At 39.9% G+C, this 25,710-nt stretch overlaps 1 protein-coding gene and 1 non-coding gene across 2 annotated transcripts; both read right to left on the reverse strand.

The window, feature by feature from the left end:
* Positions 1 to 801: 801 nt before the first annotated feature.
* MRPL45 (mitochondrial ribosomal protein L45) lies at positions 802 to 21,254 on the reverse strand. Its single transcript, XM_063111276.1, has 8 exons — positions 21,163 to 21,254; positions 19,885 to 20,062; positions 19,254 to 19,371; positions 16,071 to 16,169; positions 3,314 to 3,362; positions 2,262 to 2,411; positions 1,690 to 1,863; positions 802 to 1,484 (listed from the first exon to the last, which is right to left on the reverse strand). Exons 1-8 carry the CDS (start codon positions 21,226 to 21,228, stop codon positions 1,398 to 1,400), a joined length of 921 nt encoding a protein of 306 aa, XP_062967346.1. The 5' UTR covers positions 21,229 to 21,254; the 3' UTR covers positions 802 to 1,397.
* A 3,806-nt stretch (positions 21,255 to 25,060) lies between these two features.
* Positions 25,061 to 25,167, reverse strand: LOC134389792 (U6 spliceosomal RNA). The gene has a single exon (XR_010024766.1). It is a non-coding gene; the product is annotated as a U6 spliceosomal RNA (small nuclear RNA).
* Between the last annotated feature and the right edge of the window lie 543 nt (positions 25,168 to 25,710).

A 25,710-nucleotide genomic window follows, 5' to 3' on the forward strand; every position in this document is an offset into this window, starting at 1 on the left:
CATACACACCTCTGTTTCCACAGTCAGCACTCAACAGCTGCTGTAAAAACACCAGTTTTCCCCAGTGAGACCTGATCTGTTTGCTGCTTTGCTGAGATGGTAGCTTTAGAGAAACTGAAGAGTTCTTATTCATTCTTGACCTGATTCCAGTTTCTTTGGACTCTACTCTCAGGACAAGGTCAGGACAGATTAATCCTTACTTTAAGTGACAGATTCCTTAAAAGAAAGTTCTAGGCTTGAAAAAGAGAAAGTATGAGAATAAAGGTCCTGTTTTTTAAGAGGATCCTACATTGGACTGATGAAAGCAACAGTACCATAAACTAAGCTTGTTGCTGGTACACAGTGATTTCCCTTGTCACACCCAGATGACCAAGGACACATGAGCATGTGAAATCCCACATCCTTCTCTTGACAGCCCAGCTGGACTAAGGAACAAGGAGGGGCTAAGGTGGTTTTACTCTACACAGGTTCATACTCTGGTACATTCATTCACCTTCTCAATACTGGGCTGAAAAGAATCATCACCATCCCTAGAAGATGCTAGAAATCAGGGAACCAGGGCTAGCTGGTTGGCTCAGTTGGTTAGAGTGCAGTGCTGTTAACACCAAGGTCCAGGGTTGAATCCCCGTACCAGCCAGCCACCAAAAAAAGAAAAAAGAAACCAGGGAATCAAGTCTTGCACATGAGTTTCCCAAATGCATCAACCCCTCCACAGCCCCTGCCTCTTCCCACTTTTCCTGGGGTCACACCAGGATGCAGCTTATTAATGATTATTAAGAACACAATCCAGAGGCTGAGGGATAAATTATTTCTTTGGATTTATGTTCTTCTATAAAATACAAATGCCGATTCATCAGTGAGTCAGTGCATGAGAAAAGACCCTCTTAAATGATACCATATTTTATAAACACTAATTATTCTTCCCAAGTCTGGATTTTCTGGGAGTCACATTACTCATGGCTAGGCTCGTCTTGCACTTCTGCCATTTGAAGGCTGGTCTTCTCCTAGCCTGAACCAGGGAAAATGTATAGAACCCACCAAAATTTGTCCAGCACCCCGATAGTGTTTTTGATCGCTGCCCTGTGATGAGAAAGGGAATGCTGCCAGTTTGCTCCCACAGCAGGGGCTGTGGGAAAAACTGGCATCAGATGTTCTCTGAAACATACTGCCTTTCATCTAGACTCAGAATCTAGACACACAATTTAAAGAAGAAGAGGGTTCATGGCTGTGCATATACCACCCAGCCATAATCCATGGCTATTGAGGATGAGGCTGCTGAAAAGGCCTAAGCAGAGTGAACAAAGGTAGTCCTTTCTACAGCATGATGGAGACATATGACTTCACAGCTTCCAGCAGTCTCATCAGCCATGCTGCACCCCACAGGTCAATTTTTACCATCAGGCTAGCTGAGGCTTATGGGCCTCTCCTTGTGCTTCTTCATAGTCTTCCCATGGTTTCAGCTGGGGGCCAGGGATCATCACCGTCTGAAATAGCAGAAAGCTGAGTTACCTATCAACCAAGCCCATGGCTTACCCAGAAGAGTTTCATTCTTCTCCTCCACCCTCCCACCAGGAAGTCTCCTTCCCTGGTATTGCATCATCCCCTCTCTCCACTAGGAGGAGCCCAAGAGAACTGGCTTATGATGTCACAACTACTGCCCCAGCTCTCTTAAACCATGCACTGTCTTACCTTAAGGATGGGCTGCTTAGGGGGTGCCCATGGGGGGACGATCTTGCCATGCATTCTCCAGCTCCCATAGGGGTTCGTCAGGTGCTTTTCAAACACAACATACTCCAGAACATCCTTGGGCACATCTTCCTGTCCATACATCAACCGGCCAAACCGGTCATAGATGGCCAGAGTCTGCAAGGATGAAAGCAAATATGGCTTGTTTCTCTGTGTGTGTGTTTTGTTTTGTTTTGCCACCTAACCACTTTGAAACAACAATAACAAAAAACTATAATGGGTAGAAAAATAATTATCTCAGAATTCTGAATCTAGGACTAACTGATCAACTGCTGACACTTTACTCTTAGAGGTTCTTAGATGGGGGTGATGGGTCAAGACCAGGAAGAGTAGGAGACAATAATCTCATACTGTGTCTTAGTAGAGCTAACAGCTGCAGTGACACAGCAAGGAAGACCATGGCGAACTTTTTCTTAGAACTTACAGTCCAAGGCAGCTATACCCAGTATTGCAGAGGTAGGTGGCCAACACAAGAGTGAATAAAAGCTCAGAGGAAAGCAGACTGGTGCCTCTACCTGCCGGGTGTGCATGCGTACGGTGACCTGGCCATACATGTTGCTCACGTTCACCAGACTTGAACAGCGAGCCTGAACCACCTGGGGTGGCTCTAAAGATTCCATGAAGTTCCAGCGGACGGTCTTATACTTGAGGTCCCAGACCATGTCCTAAGGGCAGAGGAGAACAAGTTCAACTGGGCTTTTCCTCCCTGTAGGGAAGCTGGTGCTGCCACACCTGCTCTCACTTCAGCAATACTGCAGACAACAGGTGCCATTCCCCACCAAATGCTCTCTCATGCCTACTTTCTCCCTCACTTTCCCAAGCTTTGATTAAGTTATTGTTTGAGCTCATCTCACAACTCTCTTTTCATCTAAATCACAATTCAAAACTCACCTTCCTCCTCGAGGACCCTTTTCCAGATCAATGAAAACCACGCTCCAAATTGCCAACATACCCAGCACATCATTATCCCTCTCATACACTTTCATAATCTGCTAATTATCACATGTTCTTTTGTTGACTGCATACATGTTTCTTTCTCTGCCTCTCACCTGTTAGCAGTAAAAGGTGGAAATTTATAAAGGCTAAACTGCTAAGACTAGATTAGCTATACTTGTCCCTAAGGAGATGATAGAAACTGAAGGTGAATTGATAGAAACTGAAGTTCTTATTCTTGAACCTCTACTGAACCACAAAGTCCCCATTCTTGGGGTTCCCCCAAAGTCCCTAGCACCCCTGTTACCACCCAATATAAGCCTTATGAACTCTTGTTAAATCTTTCATTATAGTGTAGGTATGCATAGGAGCGGCCTAATGTAGCCCATATCTTAACCTCAGGATCCTATGGATTCAGTACTGCCTGGTGGGGACTTCCTCTTTCCTCATTTGCCATGACTCTTACCAGAGTCAATACCAAGTCACTATCATTCAGCTAAAAATAATGGAACTTAAGCTTGTACCTTAAACTTCCTGCACTTTCAAAACTGATCCTTCTTAAGAAAAACCAGAGGTGATGTCTAGAATCTACCCACTCAGGCATCCTACAGTTCTAAAGAGGATGAGAACCTACCGGAAAACAGTGTTCAGTTACCAAGGTATGAAGCCGGTCATGGTCTGAGCTAGAAAAGAAAGATATATCATCGATACTTGCTTTTATGATATCCTGTATGAAACTTGAAAACGGCCCTGAAAACGGAAAACAATTCATTTTTACAAACATTTTCTGCACATCTGCTATAAGCCAGGTAATATGATAAGTTCTGGGGATACAAAGATAAACAGTAATATGATTTACCAAAAACCTTGAGATCTAATAGCAGAGTAAAATTGTTTGAATCTCAGGAACAGAAAGAAATTTCTCTGAAATTACTATACATCCTTAAGATGGGCAAGAGACTCTCAGTAGGACATGGGACTGATTTTTGTTCTGTGCTGCTATGCGGAACAAAGTCCAACACAAATAATCAAAAGCTTGTCTTATCTCCTCTTATCTCTTACACATCATCAGTACTAACTGGCTGCCTTTTCTGCTCCTTTCTTTTTTTCCCTCTCCATCTCTGTTGTTGCCAGTGGCCTAGTCATGCTGACTTTATGCAGTAACAGTAAGAAAACAGACAGCAAACCCCAACTCCTGTAGATATAAGATTTTAAGAGGGTTCCTAACTGAGGGTCTCAGAGAAACCTAAAATCACAGATTAGTTTCTTTCAGATACACGTACATGACTTTTCTCTACAGTTTAATACTTTATGGGAAGGTCAAAGGTTTGGGTCCCCATATAAGCCAACCACCAAAAAAAAAAAGGCAGTTTAATTATTTGTCCCTTTTGAAAAATCTTGTTCTCTAATCCCAGAGTGAGTAAAGGATTAGTTCTAACATGTCTAACTGCTTCTCTTCCACCCCTATTCCTAACAGAAGATTCCAAGTCATTTCCCCCACTGTAGGACTAGACTAGATTAATTTGTGGTGACAACTACCATGATGACCACCATGGTAGGCACCTCTGAACGAACTCTTCCTCCTCACTACCCTGGCCTAGAAGACTTCAGTAGAAAGAAATTCCATTTTCTATAAGTTCATTTACTATTTTACAATAGAACTTACACTGAAAATAAGAAGACATTTGCTTCTGCAACATAATGAAATAATGTAAACCTACTCCCACTATAAACATCTAGAAATGTCGGATAAAATATAATAGATAGATATACACACATTTAAAACACTCTAGCCTAGTTTGCAAAAAAAGAGAGGTAAATCTCCAGATGCCAGAAAAGAGGGAACTAAAACCAGAACGGAAGGAATACAACCTGATATCATGACAGCATAAGGGATGATTAAGAGATCCAGAAATAGGAGCTAATGACTAGGAGCCTGACTTTTCCTGAAATCTTGGACCCTTGAAGGGTAGGGAATTGGACTTGATATCCCTGCCTAAAGCAGGACTCTCCAGAAAGAGAAACTAGAAAAATAGTCCACCAAGCTAGAGATAAAGCTGCTCTTGTCTAGGGCTCTGAGTAGAAAAAAAAAGAAAAACTAAAAACTGGAAGCCCTAAGTCCACTCAAATGTGGACAAAGGATGTCCTGTACAATACAGGAATTCCTAAGCTAAGAAATTGGCAAAAAACTGATACCTGGCCAATAATACTGCTGTGGTGCCTGACAGAAACAAACACAAAACCTCTTTGGGAGCATATTCATAACTTAGATTGTTTGCAATTCCTTCAGAAGAAATAATCTTCACTGAAGATGAGCGAGCAACTACACATTACAAATCACACCTGGAATCTATCTAGCAAAAATCAACAGACATAGATATCAAGTAAAATGGCAGTGTAAGGAATCTAGGGTTGGTCCTTCCACAAAAAAAACCAACTGGTAAATTGGAAAAAAATGACCAGGATCAACTATTTTGGAAGTCTGGATCCTGACTGAATACTCATAACAACCATGGAAGTGCTTGATGAAGGGAGAGGCTTCCGATCTTGTGTAGAAGACTGATGTGTGCAACTGCCTTTGATCCCCCTTCCATCAACCCTGCTGTGGTGGTGAGGATAGTGGCCACATTCCTAGAGTAGATGGCTGGTGTTAGGGCAGGTAGTGGGGGACCTTGCTCTCCAAAAATTTGGGGTTGCACATTTTGGTTAGTATGGTGGATCACAGAGGGACCAGCACAGACACCTGACTGCATTTCAACCCTCTTGGCTATAACAGATTCCCCCACAGGCATCTATCAGAAGATTAAAGGCACAAACACCTGTGCTGTGGGTTGAACGTGTCCTCCAAAAGTTCATGTGTTGGAAACTTGATCCCCATTGTAACAGTGTTAAGAGGGTGGGAAATCTAATTATGATATTTAAAAGGTGGAGCCTTTAAGAGGTGATTGGATCATGAGGACTATGCTCTTGTGAATGGATTAATCCATTCAAGGAGTAATGGGTTAATGGTTTAATGGTTTATCAGGGAACAGACTGATGCCTTTAAGGAGAACAAGTCAGCTCGTTAAAGTGCTCTTATCCAGCCCTTATTATGTGCTACCCTGCCTCTCTACAGGACCCTCCACCAAGAAGGCTCTCACCAGATGTGTCCCCGGACCATGGACTTTCTGGCCTCCAAAACTGTAAGAAATAAATTTCATTTTATAAATTACTCAATTTTAGGTACTCTGTTATGAGCAAAAGAAAATGGACTAATACAACTGATTTTGTTTTTATTTAGCCATACAATTAAGGAAATCTTTGTCAGGTCACTAGCTGACCACAGAGATAATGGAACCAAAATTTCAGTGACTACACACAACAAAGAATACACATTTAGCTAAATTAGTTTGAGTAAGTCACAAACAGATGGCAGCAGCCTTGATGAGCAAAGTCAGCAATTCCTGAGCGAAGGGAGAATCTGGTTTCCAGAGTTACCACATTATAATACTCAGAATGTCCAGTTCTCAATAAAAAAAATTACAAAATTTTAAGGATTCTGATCCCCATACTGGCCAGTCACCAAAAAAAAAAAAAAAAAAAAAAAAAAAAAAAAAAAAATTACAAAGCATACAAAGTAACGGGAAAGTATGGTCCATTCACAGGAAAAAAACAATTTGACAGAAAACATCCCTGAGGAAGCACAGACATCAGAATTATTAGTCAAAGACACTAAATCAACTGCCCTAAATATGCTCAAAGAGCTAAAGGAAACCACAGACAAAGAACTAATGAAATCAGAAAAACAATGTATGAACAAAAAGAGAATATAAATAAACAGACAGAAATTATAAAAAGGAACCAAACTGAAATTCTGGAGGTGAAAACTCCAACAACAGAACTTTTAAAATAAAACTAGAAAAACAATTTACTAGAGAGGTTCAACAGCAGATTTGAGCAGGCAAAAAAGACCAGTGAACTTGACGATAAGGCAACTGAAATTATCCAGTCTGAGGAACAAAAAGAGAAAAGAGTGAAGAAAAATATACAGAGCCTGAGGGACCTGTGGGACATCATCAAGTGTGTTAAATAACAATCCTAAAAGTCCCAGAAAGGGAAGAGAGGAAGAGGCAGAAAAAAATATTTGAAGAAATAATGGCTAAAAAAATCCTAAATCTGATGAAAGATATACATGTATACATCCAAGAAGCTCAACAAACTCCAAACAATCCACACCAAGAAATCCACACTAAGACTCACTGTAGTCAAAATGTCAAAACTCAAAGACAGAGAATCTTGAAAGCAGTAAGAGAAAGGATTCATCACACACAAAGAATCCTTAATAAGATTACAGCTGATGGCAGTGGGATGACATATTCCAAGTCCTGAAAGAAAAAAAACCTGTCAACCAAGAATTCTATAGACGGAAATACTATCCTTCAAGAACGAAGGAGTAATGAAGAAGACATTTCTAGATTAACAAAAGCTGAGGGAGTTTGGTACCAGTAGATATGTTCTACAAGAAATATCAAAGGGGCTGGCTGCTTAGCTCACTTCCAAGAGCGTGGTGCTGATAACACCAAGGTCACAGGTTAGGATCCCTGTACCAGGAGCAGACTCTCCCCATCCCCCATCCCTCCAAAAATAAAGGAAATACCAAAGGGAATCCATCAGGCTGAAATGAACGAACACCAGACAGTAACTCAAAGCCAAAAGAAAAAATAAAGAACACGGGTAAAGGTAACTACATAGGTAAATATTAAAGCCAGTATTATTGCACTTTTGGCTTTTAATTCCTCATCCCCCCCACGGTATGATTTAAAAGGCAAATGAATAAAACGATGATTATAAATTTGTTAATGGGCACCAAATGTATAAAGATGTAATCTGTGATAATAACAATATAAAGGAAAAGAGACAGAGATATATAGGAATAGAGTGTTTGTTTTACTATTGAAACTAAGTTGGTATTATTCAAACTAGGTTATTATAAGTTTAAGATGTTAATTCTAACTTCCAAGGTACCCATTAAGAAAATAACTAAAAAATATATAGAAAAAGGAAAGAAGGCTTTATGACCATACTACTCTGAATACACCCGATCTCATCTGATCTCAGAAGCTAAGCAGGGTTGGGCCTGGCTAGTATTTGGAAGAGAGAAAAAGGAAAGAAGGGAATCATAATGGTACACTATAAAAGTGGCAGTAATGCAGGAATTGCAGTAATGCAAGAAACATATAAGACATATAAAAAACAAATAGGGCTGTCCAATCAGGTGAGTTTATTAGAGTGTGGTGTTACACCACCAAGGTCAAGGGTTCAGATCACCATACCAGCCGGCCACCCCCACCCCCCAAAAAAAACTTATGGGATACAGCAAAAGCAGAACTAAGAGGAAATTTTGTAGCTGGAAATGCCTACATTAAAAGAAGAAAGAGAGTGTGGCGCTGTAACACCAAGGTCAAGGGTTCAGATCCCCAGACTGGTCAGCTACTAAAAAAAAAAAAAAAATCAAATTAATAATGTAACTGTTCACCGTAAGGAACTAGAAAAAGAGCAAACTAAACCCAAAGCCAGCAAAAGGAAGAATAAAATAAGGATTAGATCACAGGAAAACAAAATAGAGAACATAAAAACAATAGAGAAAAATAAGAAACCAAAAGTTGATTCTTTCAAACATCAATAAAATGGAGGAAACTTTAGCTAGGAAAAAAAGAGAGAAGACTCAAATTACTAAAATCAAAAATTAAAGGGGAGATACGACTACTAATTATATGGAAATAAAAAAAGATTATAACAAAATACTATGACAATCGTATGCCAACAAATTGGATAACTTAGATGAAACGGACAAATTCCTAGAAACACAAACTAGCAAAACTGATTCAAGAGGAAACAAACTCTGAATAAACCTATGACAAGTAAGGAGATTGAATCAGCACTCAAAAACCTTCCAACAAAGAAAAGCCCAGACCAGATGGCTGTACTGGTGAATCCTGTCAAATACTTGAAGACAAATACCAATCCTTCTCAAACTCTTCCAAAAAATTGAAGAGAAGGGAGTACTTCCTAACTATTTATGGAGCCAACATTACCCTGATACCAAAGCCAGATAGACACCACAAGAAAAGGTGAATATTCCTTATAAATATAGATGCAAAAACCCTCCACAAAATACTAGTAAACCAGGGCTGGCCGGTTAGCTCAGTTGGTTAGAGCGTGATGTTATAACACAAGGTCAAGGGTTCAGATCCCCTTACCAGGCAGCCGCCAAAAAAAAAAAAAATACTACTAAACCAAATCCAGCAGACTATCAAAAGGATTATAAACCATAAACAGGTGGGATTTATCCTCAGAAGACAAGGGTGGGTCAACAAAGGAAAACCAATCAATGTAATATACCACATCAATAAAATGAAGGAAAAAAACCTACACAATCATCTCAATTGATACAGAAAAAGCATTTAACAAAATTCAGCACCCTCTCATGAGTAAAACACTCAATAAAACTGGGAATAGAAGGGAACTTCCTCAACATGATAAGGGTGGTATATGAAAAATCCACAGCTTGCATCACACTTATTGGTGAATGACTGAAAGCTTTTCCCCTAAGATTAGGAATAAGACAAGGATACCCACTTTCATCACCTCTATTTAACACAGTACTGAAAATTCTAGCCAGAGCAATTAGGCAAAAAAAAAGAGAGAGATAAAAGGTACCCAAATTGGAAAGGAAGAGGTAAATATTATCTCTGTTCCCAGATAACATGATTTTATATGTAGAAAATCCTAATGATTTCACACAAAAAGCTGTTAGAGCTAATAAACAAATTTAGCAAAGTTGCAGGACACAAAATTAACATGCAAAAATTAGTGGTATTTCTATACATTAGCAATAAACAACAAGAAAATGAAATTTAAAAAAAGAAAAGGAAATTAAGAAAACAATTCCAGGGCCGAGCCTGTGGCGCACTTGGTAGAGTGCTGCGCTGGGAGCGCTGCGACGCTCCGGCCGCGGGTTTGGATCCTATATAGGACTGGCCGGTGCACTCACTGGCTGAGTGCCGGTCACGAAAAGGACAAAAAAAAAAAAAAAAAGAAAACAATTCCATTTTTAGCCTCAAAGAATAAAATGCTTAGGAATAAACCTAACTAAGGAAGAGCAATACTTGTACAATGAAAACAACAAAACATTGCCAGGAAAAACTAAACAAGATCTAAATAAACAAAAAGACATCTCTTGTTCATGCACTAGTAGACTTAATATTAAGATACCAATACTACCCAAAGCAATCTACAGATTCAATGTAATACTTATCAAAATCCCAACAGTTTTTTACAAAAATAGGAAAACATATCTTGCTCACAGCCATACCATCCTGAATCTGCTGATCTCATCTGATCTCCGAACCTAAGCAGGGTCTAGCCTGGTTAGTACTGGGATGGGAGAAAAACACGTCCTAAAATTTATATGGAATTTCAAGGGACCGTGAATAGACAAAACAATCTTGAAAATAAAGAACAAAGTTGGAGTATTCACACTTCCCAACTTCAAAACTTACTTCAAAGCTACAGTAATCAAGACAGTGTGGTACTGGCATAAAGACAGATCTATAGGCCCATGGAATAGAAAAAGAGAGCCCAGAAACAAACCTTCACAAATACTGTCAATTGGTTTTCAACAAGGCTGCCAAGACCGTTCAATAAGAAAAGACAGTCTCTTTCTTCAACAAATGGTGCTTGAAAAATGGATATCCAGAGCCAGCCCCATGGCTCACTGGGAGAGTGTGGTGCTGATAACACCAAGGCCATGGGTTCGGATCCCATGTAGGGATGGCCAGTTAGCTCACTGGGTGAGCATGGTGCTGACAACACCAAGTCAAGGGTTAAGATCCCCTTACTGGTCATCTTTAAAAAAAAGAAAAAGAAAAATGAATATCCACATACTTTACCATAAAAAAAAGTAACTCAAAATGGATCAAAGACATAAATGTGACAGATAAAACTATAAAACTCTTAGAAAATGTAGGGGAAACACCAAAGTTTAGGGTTCAGATCCCCATATTGGCCAGCCACCCAAAAAAAAAAAAAAAAAAAAAATGTAGGGGAAACATTTCATGACATTGGATTTGGCAATGATTTCTTGGATATGACATCAAAAGCACAGGCAACAAGAGAAAAAAACAGATAAATTGGATTTCATCAAAATTAAAAACTTTTGGGCAGAGCCTGTGGCGCACTGGTGAGAGTGCAGCGCTGGGAGAGCAGCGGACACTCCCGCCGCGGGTTCGGATCCTATATAGGAATGGCCAGTGCGCTCACTGGCTGAGTGCTGGTCACGAAAAAGACAAAAAAAAAAAAAAAAAAAAAAAAACATTAAAAACTTTTGAGGGCCAGCCCATGGCTCACTTGGGAGAGTGTGGTGCTGACAACACCAAGGTTAAGGGTTCAGATCCTTGTATAAGCCAGCCACCAGAAAAAGAAAAAGACAAGAAAAAAAAATGGGCAAAGGACTTCAACAGATCTTTCTTCAAAGAAAGGCCAAATGGCCAATAAGCAAATGAAAAGATACTAAACATCCCTAGCCCTTAAGGAAATGCAAAGCAAAACCATGAGATACCACTTGTCAACCATTAGGATGCCTATTATTTTTTTTAAAATGGAAAATAACAAGTATCAGTGAGGATGCAGCAAAATTAGAACCCTCATGCATTGCTAGTGGAAATGTAAAATGATGCGGCTGCTGTGGAAAACTGTATGGAAGTTCCTCAAAAAGTCTAACATAGGGCCGAGCCCGTGGCGCACTCGGGAGAGTGCAGTGATGGAAGCGCAGCGACGCTCCCGCCGCGGGTTCGGATCCTATATAGGAATGGCCGGTGCACTCACTGGCTGAGTGCCGGTCACGAAAAAGACAAAAAAACAAAACAAAAAAAAAAGTCTAACATAGTTACCATGTGATCCGGAAATTTCACTCCTGTCTATACCCAAAGGAATTGAAAGCAGGAGCTCAAATAGATACCTATACACCAATGTTCACTATTCACAATAGCTAAAAGGCGGAAATAAAATGCATGTCCACCACTAGATGAATAGATAAAATGTGGTATAGTCATACAATGGAATATTATTAAGCCTTAAAAAGGAAGGATATTCTGACACATGCTACCATATGGATGACCTTTGAAGACATTACGCTAACCTCACCAGATGCGTTACCTGGACTTTGGACTTCCCAGCCTCCAAAACAGTAAGCAATAAATTTTGTTTTCTTTGTAATTCACTCAGTTTCAGGTATTTTGTCATAAGCAACAGAAACAGACTAATACACTAACCAAAACCAAAATAAAAAAAATAAGACAAGGGCCGAGCCCGTGGCGCACTCGGGAGAGTGCGGCGCTGGGAGCGCGGCGACGCTTCCGCCACGGGTTCGGATCCTATGTAGGAATGGCTGGTGCGCTCACTGGCTGAGCACCGGTCACGAAAAAATGACAAAAAAAAAAAAAGACAAGATAAAATGGGCCTGTAAAAGACCTATAGACTTTGGAGTTATCTGACACAGATTTTAAAATAAATGTTACTAGGATGTTCAGGAAACTAGATGACAAAATGGAGAATTTTAGCAGAGAACTGGATACAATAAAAGAAATCAAATGAGAATTCTAAAAGTGAAAAACGGAAATAAAATATAAAATTAAGAACTCAGAGCTGGCTAGTTAGTTCAGTTGGTTAGAGTGCAGCCTTGTAACGCCAAAGTCAAGGGTTTAGATCCCCATAGCAGTCAGCTGCCAAAAAAAAAAAAAAAAAAAAGAACTCAGTAGGTAGGTTTAGCAGCAGATTAGATACAACTGAAAAGAGGACAGGAAAACACATCAGAAAATATCCAGGCTAAAGCTGGAGGGGGAAAAAAAGATTGGAAAAATATAGAAAAGAGCCTAAGACACATTTGGCACATAATGAAAAGATCTAACATATATGTATTCAGAACCACACAGGGAGACAAGAAAGTGAAACAGAGCAACATTTGAAGAGATGTGCTGACTGAGGATCTTCCAACACTGACAAAAAAAGCACCCAGAGAGATTTAAGAAGCAATATGAACCCAGAGCAGGAGAGAGAGAGAGGGAGAGAGACAGAGACACACCCACACACACACACACACACACCCCCACACACACACACCCCCCACACACCCCCCATAGTAAACTACTGAACACTAAAGGGAGAGAAAAAAATCTTAAAAACAGCCAGAGAAAAAAGAAACTTCAAAGGAATAACAAGAAAAAACAGCTAACTTCTCAGCAGAAACAACAGTAACCAACAGATGACATCTTCAAAATGCTGACAGAAAATTTAACTACCAACCTGGAATTCTGTATGCAAAGAAAGCATCCTTTAAAATTGAAGTGAAAAAAAGTAAACTAAAAATGAAGCCAAAATAAAAATAAGGCAGAACCAAAAAACTAGATAATAACATGGAAGATGGATGAGGTAGTAATTGGAATTAAAGTATTCTAAGGTTCTCATAATGTTAAGGCAAGAATGCATATTAATGGGCTGGCCAGTTAGCTCAGCTGGTTAGATCGCAGTGTTACAACAGCAAGGTCAAAGGTTCAGATCTCTGTACCAGCTAACTGCCAAAAAAAAAAAAAGAGAGAATGTATGTTAAACATTTTAATAATAACCACTAAAACACTAAAAGAATAGAAGTTTTTTTTTTTTGCAGCTGGCCAGTTCGGGGATCTAAACCCATGACCTTGGTGTTAGAAGTCCGTGTTCTAACCAACTGAGCTGACCAGCAAGCCTAAAAGAATAGAAGTGGAAAGTAACACTTCCAAACAAATAGAAGGAATAAAAAAGGAAGAAGAAATTATATCATACTGGCCAATGCCAAAAAAAAAAAAGGAAAATTATATCAATCTAAGAAGTAAAAGGAGATAAAAGCAGCAAAGAAAACTCATGGTAAATAGAATGCACAAAATAAAGTGATAGAAAAAAATCAAACATACAAAAAACAACATTGAACGATAAAAACAGCAGGCTTCAAAAATATATATATATTATCATTCATGTAAATTTTTTAAATATATAAAATAATACAGTATATTGTCTACAAATGCATATGTGTGGTGGAAGTATAAAAATATACAAGGGAATGATATATAAAATAGTGGTTATCTCCAGGAAGGAAAAAGATGGGGAGATGGCATTTTAGCTATAACATTTTATCCCTCCCTCCCAAAATAGGGATTTTGAAGCAAATATGGCAAAATGTAAACATCTATGAACCTGAATGGTACTTTTTTAAAAATACGTTTGAAATATTTCATAATTTTTAAAATTTTTAAAGAAATACAACAAAAGTAAAAAGAAATAACTGTGTTTAGAGTAAAGGTTTTTGAGTCCTACCTGAAGCCTAGCCATAGTAGCCACAGCTCAAAGAATATCAGCAACAGTACAAGGACTGGTACTTAAGATTATTCTAGGCTCCTAATGTTGATTTTTCATCTCCCTACCAGCCCTGACTTGGTTGAATCGAGAAAAAGTTGCAAATTTTCAAAAGAAACTTATTCAAAATAAGGAAAGGGAAACACACAAAGGATCAGAAAGAATTAAGGGATCAGATGGGGTGAAAACAGCAGCCTTTCCAGCAGAGTCCCAACACTGCAGGTGGAACTGAGACAGACCAAACAGTAAAACTCCCAACAACATAACAAACAAAGAAATAAAATACAAGGAGCTGGCCAGTTGCTCAGTTAGAGTGCAGTGTTATAACACCAAGGTCAAGGGTTCGGATCCCCATATTGGCCAGCCACTAAAAAATAAAAAACAAAACAAAACAAAAAACAATAAAAACTCCCAGAAGCAGGGAGAGGAGTCAAGGACAGCTTGTTACTAATTACTTCCCACATAGAAAGCTCTCTTGGGTTGGCAGGTTAGATCACTTGGGAGAGCATGATGCTGATAACACCATATTGGCCAGCCACTAAAAAATAAAAAACAAAACAAAACAAAAAACAATAAAAACTCCCAGAAGCAGGGAGAGGAGTCAAGGACAGCTTGTTACTAATTACTTCCCACATAGAAAGCTCTCTTGGGTTGGCAGGTTAGATCACTTGGGAGAGCATGATGCTGATAACACCAAGGTCAAGGGTTTGGAGCCCCATACTATCCCAGCTGCTAAAAAAAAAAGTTTTCTCACTTTAGAATTCTTATCTGAAGGGAACAAAAACCTATGAAAAAACAAAAATAAATAAATAAATAAACTTAAAAATAACTTTTAAATGAATTTTTTTTGTATTGTCATTACATTTATTTTCAATTCTTTTTTTTTTTTTTTTTTTTTTTTATCTTTATTGGTTATGAATATTCATGGAGTACAAAGCAAATTGTCACCACTCGTGCCTAAGATGTGATGGCCAGATCCATACTGGCAGCATGTCCACTACCACAAACTGTGATTATACCTTGTGTCCCCTACCCAATTATCCCCTCAATTATCCCTGACCGACCTCCCCGTCCCCCTTTCACCACTCCATCTTGAATCCCTAGGTATGTTCTCTCCCTCTGCAAGTCCAATACACCATTTTCTTTCCTTTCCTCTTTATCTCTTAGCTCCCACTTATGAAAGAGTACATACGGTATTTATCCCTCTGTGCTTTGCTTATTTCACTCAACGTAAGTGTCTCCAAACTCATCCATACTGTTGCAAATGGGAGAATTTCATTCTTTTTTATGGCAGAATAGTATTCCATGGTGTGTATATACCACAGTTTCCTTATACAGTCATCCATCAATGGACATTTAGGTTGGTTCCATATCTTGGCTATTGTGAACAGAGCTGCGATGAACATGGGAGTGCAGGTATCCCTTTGACATGATGATTTCCATTCCTTTGGGTATATACCCAGAAATGGGATTGCTGGATCATATGGAGGATCTATCTGTAGTTGTTTGAGAAACCTCCATACTGTTTTCCATAGTGGTCGTACTAATTTACGTCCCACCAACAGTGTAGGAGTGTTCCCTTCTCTCTGCATCCTTGTCGGCATTTGTTATTCTCATTCTTTTTGATTATAGCCAGTCTAACTGGGGTGAGATGATACCTCAATGTAGTTATAATTTGCATTTTCCTGATGACTAGTGATGTTGAGCATTTTTTCATGTAACTATTGGCCATCTGTATGTCTTCCTTTTAAAAATGTCTATTCAGTTCCTTTGCCCATTTTTTAATTGGGTTATTTGGTTTTTTTTTACTGTATAATTGCCTGAGTTCCTAGTATATTATGGATATTAATCCCTTGTTGGATATATAGTTAGCGAAAATTTTAAAAAATAAATTAGAAAAACAAAAAACCGTACCTAGACTAATAGCGCTGAGAACAGAATGACTACAAGATAGGGAGTTCACTTACTTGTTTAGACAAAGGTGAGCTTCAATGAAGATATCCTTAGCTTTTTCAGGGAAGTCCTTTGTTTTAAAATTAGCATCATATTCTTTTATCTTCCGGACTCTGTAAAATTAAGCCTGAGAATCACTTCTAAAGAAGACCATACAATTTCCATAACTCACAGCTTACATTAACTTCCAATAATGTCTGTCCACTTATTCCATAATTGTTTTTTCATTGTGTCAAGTCCTGTAAATTCAACCTTCTAAATATTTCTTAAATCAGCCATACTAAAGAAAAACCAAATCTTCTCATAGTGAAATTTCAGAACTCTAGGGTCAAAAAAAAAAAAAATGCTATAAGCACTAAGAAAAAAAAACAGGCTTCATAAAAAGGCTCAAGAGTCAGAATGACATTGGGCTTCTAAATAGCAGCATTAGAAGTTAAAAAGACAATGGAGCAGTGCTTTTAATTGAGGAAAATTTATTTCTAGCCCAGAATCCTATAGCTAGGCAAATTATTAAGTGGGAGAGCAAAAGACTTTTTTTTTTTTTTAGATGTGAACGATCTCATTTATCTACCCTGCACTCTTTCTCAGGGAGCAGCTAGAGAATGTGCTCCACCAAAGTAACAAAATAAACCATTAAAGTAAAAGACATGGGATTCAGAAAACAGGGAATAGAGAGGCAAAGGAATATTAAGTTAATGATAAAAGTAGATTCCAAAATGTACAGTGGGCATAAAGAGCAATCAGTCCAGACTGACACATGTAAGAAAGCTCTTGAAGATGATGAAATTGATATACTTAATGTTCTGAATGCACAGAGGGGACATTTACTTAACCAGGGGTTCTGTAAGCAAATGAGCAAAATAAAAGACACTTAACTTCAGGAAAAAAAATATTATGCAGGAAAGGAAAACTAATTATATCTACTATGACCCAGCTGTCAACAGCATTTTCATAGTTATAATAATGTAAACTGGGAATTCTGATTCAATCTAAATGTTAATATATATATATATATATATATATATATATATATATATATTTTAATTGTGGTAAAATATATGTAACATGAAATTGGCCATTTAAACCTTTTTTTTTATATATACAAAATTGTTTTTTATTTTTATTTATTTTTTTGGTAGATGGCTGGTATGGGGATCCGAACCTTTGACCTTAGTGTTATAAGGGTGCTCTCTAACCAACTGAGCTAACCAGCCAGCCCATTTAAACAATTTTAAGTGTACGATTCAGTGGCATTAATTACATTCACACTGTTGTGCAACCATCACCACTATTTCCAAAATTTTTCATCATCCCAAGCACAAACTCTATACCTATTAAGTAATAACTCCCTGTTCTCCAGTCCTCGCTCCCCTGTAAAGTGTTAGTATATTAAAAGGATGAGGGACATCATGATCAACTGGAATTTATCCCAGGAATGCCAGGTCAGTTTAACATTCAAAAATCAATTACGGATATTAAAAAAAGAAAAAAAAAGTTAATTAGGGGTTGGCCAGTTAGCTCAGTTGGTTAGAGCATGGTACTGATGACACCAACATACAGAGTTCAATCCCTGTACCAGCCAACTGCCAAAAAAAAGTCAATTAATGTAATATGCCAAATCAATAGAATAAAGGACAAATATCACATGATCATCTCAACAGACACAGAAGAAGCATTTGACAAAACTCAAAACCCCTTACTACTCTTTTCAACTCAGAGCCTTAATTATACTGTTCTGTTTCCCTAGAACGCTGTTCCTCACCACACCCCTCCACCCAGCTAACTCCAGACAATCCTTCAGGTCCCAACTTTGAATATCATTTCCTCAGGGAAGCCTTCTCTGATCTCCCAGACCAAGTAATCTTTCCCTGTCATGTGCTCCTACAGCACTCATACTTCACCATACTTATAACTATTTAATTGTGTGCAATCAGCATATAATGACCGTATTCCTCCCTTTAGATGATAACTCCCCAGTAAAACCACATATGGTTTGTTCATCATCATGGACACTACCATGCAAGAGCTCGGAGTCCAGGAGAGAAATATATGAAAGGAAATCATTTCAGTACAGAGTTATTAGAAGTAGTAAGTAAGGTTACTGGTCAGTTAGCTCAATTGGTTAGAGCGTGGCACCAATGACACAAAGGTCCAGGGTTCAATCTCTGTACCAGCTAGCTGCCAAAAAAAAAACAGTAGTAGTAAGAATAAGTGTGCAGTTACAATTATAGCAACAGCAGCACCAAAAAGAGTCAGGGAAGGGGAAGGCTTAAAAATGGACACAATGCTTGAACTGGGTCTTGACAAATGAGTTGGAGTTACCAAGTTAAGAAGGTGGGGGAAAGATATTTTCAGGCAAAGGAAAGGATGTGCAAATACACAGAGGCAGGGCACTGTGTACTGTCAAGGAATTAGTAATTAGTTTGGAAATGCTGAAGTTTAGGATGAGAAAAATGGAATAAAGCGCAAAAGATGATGGTGGAGAAGAAGGCAAGGGACAGATTATAAAAGCCTTGCATACCACTGAAGAAATCTGGATTTTTATTTTTCAGGTAACAGGGAGCCACAAAAGAGTTTAAAGCAGAGAAGGTGACGTGATAACATCTGTATTTAGAAAAATAAGTCATGGCCATATGAAGAATTAACACTGACTCAACATACTTGTGCACATAAACCTATACATGACCCTAAAGAACCTATGATCTGGATACAGTCAGAGGTAGAGTAACAAACACTAAATGATTTTGACCTTTCAGCTAAGAGAGACTAAGTAAAAGGTTCAGGCTTCTGTTCCTTAACTAAAGCCCAATGAGATCCCAGAACAGATCTGTCTTCTTGATCCCTTTGGCTTTTCTTACTCTCTGAAGTTTAAACTCTAAGGTGCTTCTCATATAAATATGCTCTTTTATTGTTATTTTAAATTTTAAAATATTTGATCAAAAAAGGGTCATATACACGCCAAAGTCAACTCTCTAACCAATGTGACAAAAATTACCAATAAAGACTAAGACGCTAAAAATCAGAATGCCCACATTATTCGGCCTTAAATACAGACTCTACTACAGAGGAAGAAAATACCATGAAGTTATTAAGGGAGTTATATCCAACCCAATTAACCCAAGAAGACCTCTCTGGGATAAAGTAGCTACAAGAAATTTTTATTCCGATATCAACTCCCAGTTGTCTTAGACACCTACGACAATTGTGACGCAACATTCTTCTTCATTCGCTCAGTTCTCTGTCTCAGTCCTTCCTTTGAAAGAGATGACATGCGAGCATCACCCTCAGGAGGAACATAGGCATCAATGATACCAGCTGTAATTAGAGAAGAAGAAAATGAGAAAAAGTCATCTTGAGGTCATATAAAATTGGGAAGGATCCCAGATATAAAGTAGACTAATAGGGCTGGCTAGTTAACTTGGTTAGAGCATGGTGCTGATAACACCAAGGTCAAGGGTTTAGATTCCCTTACCAGTCAGCTGCCAATAAATAAATAAAGAAAGAAGACTAATGAAATAAACTCCCTTGTACAGGGAATCATGTTACACCTGGAAAAAAAAAAAAAGAATAATTTAAGTCTTCTCTCCAAGCCTCAGTTTCTACTTCTACAAAATGGAGAAATTTCACTCTTAACTTCTAAGAATAGTGTGAAAACAAGATCAAAGATTACCACACGAAACATGGCATATGTAACGTAAACCATCATTGAGGCTAAATTGTCTTAGTGGTTAATTAAATGCTGTCAATCATAGTCCAAGTCATTCCAAGTTCCAGAAGATCTCTGACAGAAGGGGACTGGGGCAGGGTCCCAGAAATACCACGCCTCACCTGTGCAGGCTAGATGTATGGGACGCTCCAAACGTTCTGGAGGAATGACCAATCCTGCTTTCCGGAAATGTTCCATAAACTCCTTTTCTGTTTTGTATTTGGGTTCATAAGTAGGGGGTCTGAAACGTTTTTTAGTTCTTACTGGAACTACAGCTATGGACTGAGTTACCAGGACTGGCTGGAAGGTAAGAAAAAGGTTAGGATATAGGTAACCTGGAAGAAAAAAATCTTTCTTGAACAAACTCTAAGCAAAGCCCTATAGAAAGGGCATATTCAAATAAGGCTTCAGGAACAATTATAAAACGATTATCACAGAGAAAAACGCATTACTACCTAAACACTAAATGTGTCTCTTACTAGAAGCCAGTTAGCAACTTTTATTACTATCACTCAACATTTACTAAAGGCTTTCCTTTAGTACTTTCCATAGCACAGGACTACGCTAACTCCTAGGGATGCAGAGTTGATTTGAAGCAAGGCTTTCACTTTCAAAGAACCTTGATGGTAAGCAAACATCAACCCATCTCCATAGCACAGGACTACGCTAACTCCTAGGGATGCAGAGTTGATTTGAAGCAAGGCTTTCACTTTCAAAGAACCTTGATGGTAAGCAAACATCAACCCATCTCCATAGCACAGGACTACGCTAACTCCTAGGGATGCAGAGTTGATTTGAAGCAAGGCTTTCACTTTCAAAGAACCTTGATGGTAAGCAAACATCAACCCAACACTGAAATGAGCAGAATGCTACTATTAAAGCATAAACAAAGTCCTCTTCCTGTCATCTCTTCCACATTTACGGAGATTACATTTTGCTCATTCTATCGCGAGTCTCGCTGTGAACTTTATTCTGTCGTTCTAGCTTCCAACTGACAAATAAGCTCTTTAAGGACCAGGATACCTTTTCTCTCTGATCATGAGGTTTGATCAGGCAGAGACAGTGACAATACAGGACTCCCTCCTTTCCAGTTACTGTTCAATTTAGGACATTTATAAGTATCAGAAGCAAGTCCACCTTCCTAGCCATTACATCTTTCCTTTTAACATTTCCCCGCCAAAGAGACTCAAACCAAACTGGAGAAACTTAATCCCCAGCAACTCGCTAGCCCACACGGTCCCGCCCGGGCTCTAGCTGGATCCCGTCCACCTCAAACTCTTCTCCAGCCTAGGTCTGACTCGTATCGTCCAAGCTCATCAAATACAACGGCATCAAGTATTCCCCTCTACTATGTCCTCTTCCTCCAGCCCCTAGAGTCCTATTCGCTCTTCACTACCCACCTGCCGTAACCACCATCCCGAAGCCCTGGATAAGCAAGACAACCCCCGAGGCATGGGGGCTGCCATTTTGTTCACGCAATGGCCGCTGGGATGAGGGCTGAGCGTGAGGAGCGTGTGGTAGGACAGACAGCGCAAAGGGCGGAGCTTGGGATGAAGTGGAATTTTCCGGGGCGCGCGCCCTCCGCCGAAATGTGAGCAGCGCGGACGCGCACGTCCTCGCGGAGGTAGGGAGGGTGGAGTACGGTTGCGCGTGCGCAGTGAGACGGCGTTGGGGGTCGGGTGGAACTCACGGCTGTCACGCGCCAGCCGGAGAGCGTTTGGGCGCGAGCTGCGCCTGCGCCTGAGGCTTTCTGACGGCGTGGGGCTGCTGCGTTCCTGCACGTTTAGCGCATTGCTGCACCATATTTCCATTTGGTAAAAAAATGGAAAGGTGTTTCCCTCTGAAGTCATAAAGCTCTGATACAAGTGTTTTTATTTAATGGGTTCTTCTTCAAGTACGTTGAAGATACTTGGATCCCAGAAAGAGCGAAAATGAGTAGTTTCTGGGTCTGTATCAGACCTCATTATGCTGGGTAACCTTAAATCTGAGCCTTAGTTTTTCATTACCTGTACCGTGTGAAGAAGATTCTTTCTCACTGTCAAATTAGGGGAACTTGGGGGGTTTTGTTTGTTTTGGCAGCTGGCCGGTTTGGCGATCCGAACCCTTGACGTTAGTGTTCAAATACCGTGCTCTAACCAGCTGAGCAAATTAAGAGAATGGACTACTGTGCTACTAAAGCAAAAGACATGTGTATCGACGAAAATATTTCTGATTTGTCATTTCGGAAAAGAGTCAAGGTTTAATATCGGTGGCTGGCAGGTTAGCTCAGCTGGTTAGAAAGCAGTCAAGGGTTTGGATCCCGGTACCGGCCAACCGCCAAGGAAGAAAGAGATCTAATTAATTAATTAACATACTCCTGTCCATCCACTTTATTCCCTAGGAAATAAAACATAAGTTTCTTTTTACTGATATCCTCAACTGAAGCGAGGAAACCTCACTTCGTGGATAAGTGGTTATTGATTAATACAGAACAATGTATACAGAGCATGGACATTGTCTATCTGGGATTATCTGCTCCACTGTTAAGTTTTACGTTGGCCTCACACAGAAGCCAACACATCCCAGATCATGTCTGCGTGCCCTCTGACCAGTTTCTCAGGTAATGCAAGCTTGTTATGTGTCACCCCAGATTAAATAATCAAGGAGGTCACTATCATTTAATTCAAGCCGAGATGAACTATAAGTGGGTTTTGTTGTTGTTTGATTAGCTGCTGTTTTGGAAAATTCATGTTATCCTCCGACCTCATTAAGTCCGTGGAAAATTGGGAGCTGTCTGCTGGGGAATTAACACTAAAAGGAAACTTTTTAATCCTAAAACCCTAGTAGTTCACATTTCAAAAGAAGCAAGATAGAAAGATCTTGCCCTGGTCCGGCCCGTGGCTCTCTTGGGAGAGTGTGGTGCTGATAACACCAAGGCCACGGGTTCGGATCCCTAAATAGGGATGGCCAGTTAGTTCACTTGGGAGAGCCTGGTGCTGACAACACCAAGTCAAGGGTTAAGATCCCCTTACCGGTCATCTTTTTTAAAAAAAGAGAAAAGAAAAGAAACATCTTGCCCTGATGATGGGAGCAAGAGAAGGGAACTCACTTGCAATTAGAAGAAGAAATAGATGGTTAGGGGTTTGGCCTTGCAAAGAACAGTCTTGCACATAGTAGACACTCAAATATTTATTTATTCAATAAATAGATGAGGAGAATCGCAAATGAAATAGGATGAGGTGGAAGGCAAAGTTGATTTCCTGTTTCTCCAAATACAGAGGGGTTCCTGGAATGCCTTGTTGTCCTATTGAAACTTCTAAACAGAGCCCAAAGAGGGACTCCCTGCAAGCAAAGGGGGCATTTTTTTTCCCTCCTGGTGGCAGATGACATCAAAGATTGGAGCTTCTGAAATTCTGCCTAGTAATCCACATTCTAGGAGAAGCACAGCTGATTTGAACAAGGAAAATTCTTCCAGAGAACTGGAAGAATCCAATTCTAAATGATATACTTGGAATGAAGCAAGTAATAGTCTTCCCATGTGTTTATATTGTACTTCTCGTCCCTAAAGTGAAAGCATGAAGATCAAAAGAAGTGAATTGTCTGAGATTCCATTGTCTGAGATACCACTGAAGGAACAAGAATCCTGATTTTCTAAGAAACATTGTCAACTGACCTTTACTAACAATGTTAGCAGGGCTTCTTTGTCACTCTGAGTTGACTATTTATGAGTGTCATATAGTAGTTAAGAATGCTATAGGGTGGTTAGAACGCACTGCTGATAACACCAAGGTTAAGGGTTCAATCCCCATATCCACCCACCTGCCAAAAAAAAAAAAAGAAGAGGGCCGGCCCTGTGGCTCACTCAGTGCGGCGCTGGTAGTGCCGAGGCCGCGCGTTCGGATCCTATATAGGGATGGCCGGTGAGCTCACTGGCTGAGCGTGGTGTGGACCACACCGTGCTGAGGGTTGCGATCCCCTTACCGGTCACACACACAAAAAAGAATGCTGTAGATGCTGGTGGTGGGGTAAGCTCAGTTGGTTAGAGCATGGTGATGATAACAACAAAGTCCAGGCATCAAAAAAAAAAAGCATGCTATAGTGCTTGAGTTTACATCTTAGTTCTGGATCTTTTTCTCACCTTATAGGAACGGGGTAATTAATTGTTATTAACTCATTAAATGAGTTACTATATGATCCCACTATGGTTCATATGGCCACTGCTTCCATGCCCAATGATAGCTCTGGAAGGCATATGCTGAACCTAACAGAATCCTGGTAAGTTTAAGTGTTCTTTGTGCTGGACACAAATAATACCCTTGCCCCCAGAATCCACCCCACTGTAGTGTCCCAAAAGCAAGAGAGCTCCAAATCGGGATATGAACTGGAAATCCTCAGGAAGCCTTGTATGTTAGCTCTCTTCCTCTAGAGAGCAGTTCTCACCCCTGTTGAAGCTAAGACCACCAAAGTACAGGTAGTGTCCAAGCCCCAATGTGATTCCTTATTCCTGTGCTGCATGACTCTCTTCTCTTAGCTGCTCTTCTTACTCATCCATCCTTCTACTCACCCCTGCTACTGGGGACAAAGCCTTTCCCTTTACCTTTCTGCCTGCCCTAGATTCCTTATTCTAAAAGTATGTTTAGGAAGAGATACTGCTTATCATGGCTTCACTGGAAAAGAAGCCCATGCATCCCGCTGCTCAAGCTAAGTCTAGAATTAATCCTTTGCCTCTTCTTGCTCCACTTTCGCCCCAGCTGGCTAAGTGAAGCAATAATCCTAAAAGTGAATTTCAGGCTATTTGTGGCTCCCCCCTCCCTCCCACACACCATGTTTAGGGAGGAGAGAGCAAAGCCTTTGGATCAGAGTAATCTGTTTCTAACCCACTTCCATTCCCAGGGATTACCTCTGCAGGGGGAGGGAGATAGAAATAAATCTAACACCTTGGCACTGGGAACTTGGGGAAGAACCTCCAGGACTGCCCTGGAGAGCTGTAGGCATGAGGTTCCAGCTTGGGAGCCCCTTTTCATATGCTGGGGTACCCTGTAAAATGGTTCACAAACTTGAAAAGCAATGCCTAGAGTAGTGTAGTAATAATAGGCACTCAATAAATGTGTTAAATGAAAGAATAAGGGCTGGCCGGTTAGCTCAGTTGGTTAGAGCATGGAGCTGATAACACCAAGGTCAAGGGTTCGGTTCCCCGTACCAGCCAGCCGCCAAAAAACAGAAACAAAAAGAAAGGAAAGAATGAGTGTGGATTGCGTGCAGATGAAGCCAAAAACAATTCCCTGGTTATACCTACAACCCTCATGGGGTTTGTTTGTTTTTAATACAGACCACTTCACAAATTTGCATGTCATCCTTGCACAGGAGCCATGCTAATCTTCTGTTTATCATTCCAATTTTAGTGTATGTGCTGCTGAAGTGAGCACCCTCATGTTCTTATATGCACACCAACTTATGGCTAAAATCAATAATCAGTCAACCAACAAATAAGGAAGTGTGATATAGTGGAAAGAGGTCTGGATTGGGAGGCAGGCAACATGGGTTCTAGTCCCATCACTGCTAACATTGATTTGCCTTGGGCAAGTCACTTTGATCTCTGATCATTAATTTTCACCATTTATTTATTTATTTGGGGGGGCATCTATAGGGATCCAAACCCTTGACCTTGGTGTCATAACACTATGCTCTAACCAGTTGAGCTAACCAACCGGCCTCCCAATTTAAAAAAAACAAAAAACAAGAAACGGGCTGGCTTTTTAGCTCAGTTGGTTATGGACCCTGACATACAAACACATATCTTCCAGCTGACCATTTCTTTAGGATGCTCTCCAGTGGATGGGTGAGCTCTGTGGGGCTGAAGCCAGGCAAACTGCGAATGCAGGAAACTTCCACTAGAGGGTACCAAGGCTGCACTGGGATCTCATTGTAGGGAGGCCTGCACAAATCCAACAATTCCAGGATTTTTAAAT

This window comes from Cynocephalus volans, chromosome 10 (genome assembly GCF_027409185.1).
Source record: "Cynocephalus volans isolate mCynVol1 chromosome 10, mCynVol1.pri, whole genome shotgun sequence".
In the NCBI taxonomy this organism is placed as follows: Eukaryota; Metazoa; Chordata; class Mammalia; order Dermoptera; family Cynocephalidae; genus Cynocephalus; species Cynocephalus volans.

Bases quoted from the DNA above. Each gene is read 5' to 3' on its own strand.
- MRPL45 (XM_063111276.1), bottom strand. From the start codon at position 21,228: ATGGCAGCCCCCATGCCTCGGGGGTTGTCTTGCTTATCCAGGGCTTCG. The intron at 20,063-21,162 runs GTGGGTAGTGAA...CTTACCTTCCAG, and splicing joins CGGGATGGTGGTTACGGCAG to CCAGTCCTGGTAACTCAGTC. The intron at 16,170-19,253 runs GTAGGTGTCTAA...TTAATTTTACAG, and splicing joins AATGTTGCGTCACAATTGTC to AGTCCGGAAGATAAAAGAAT.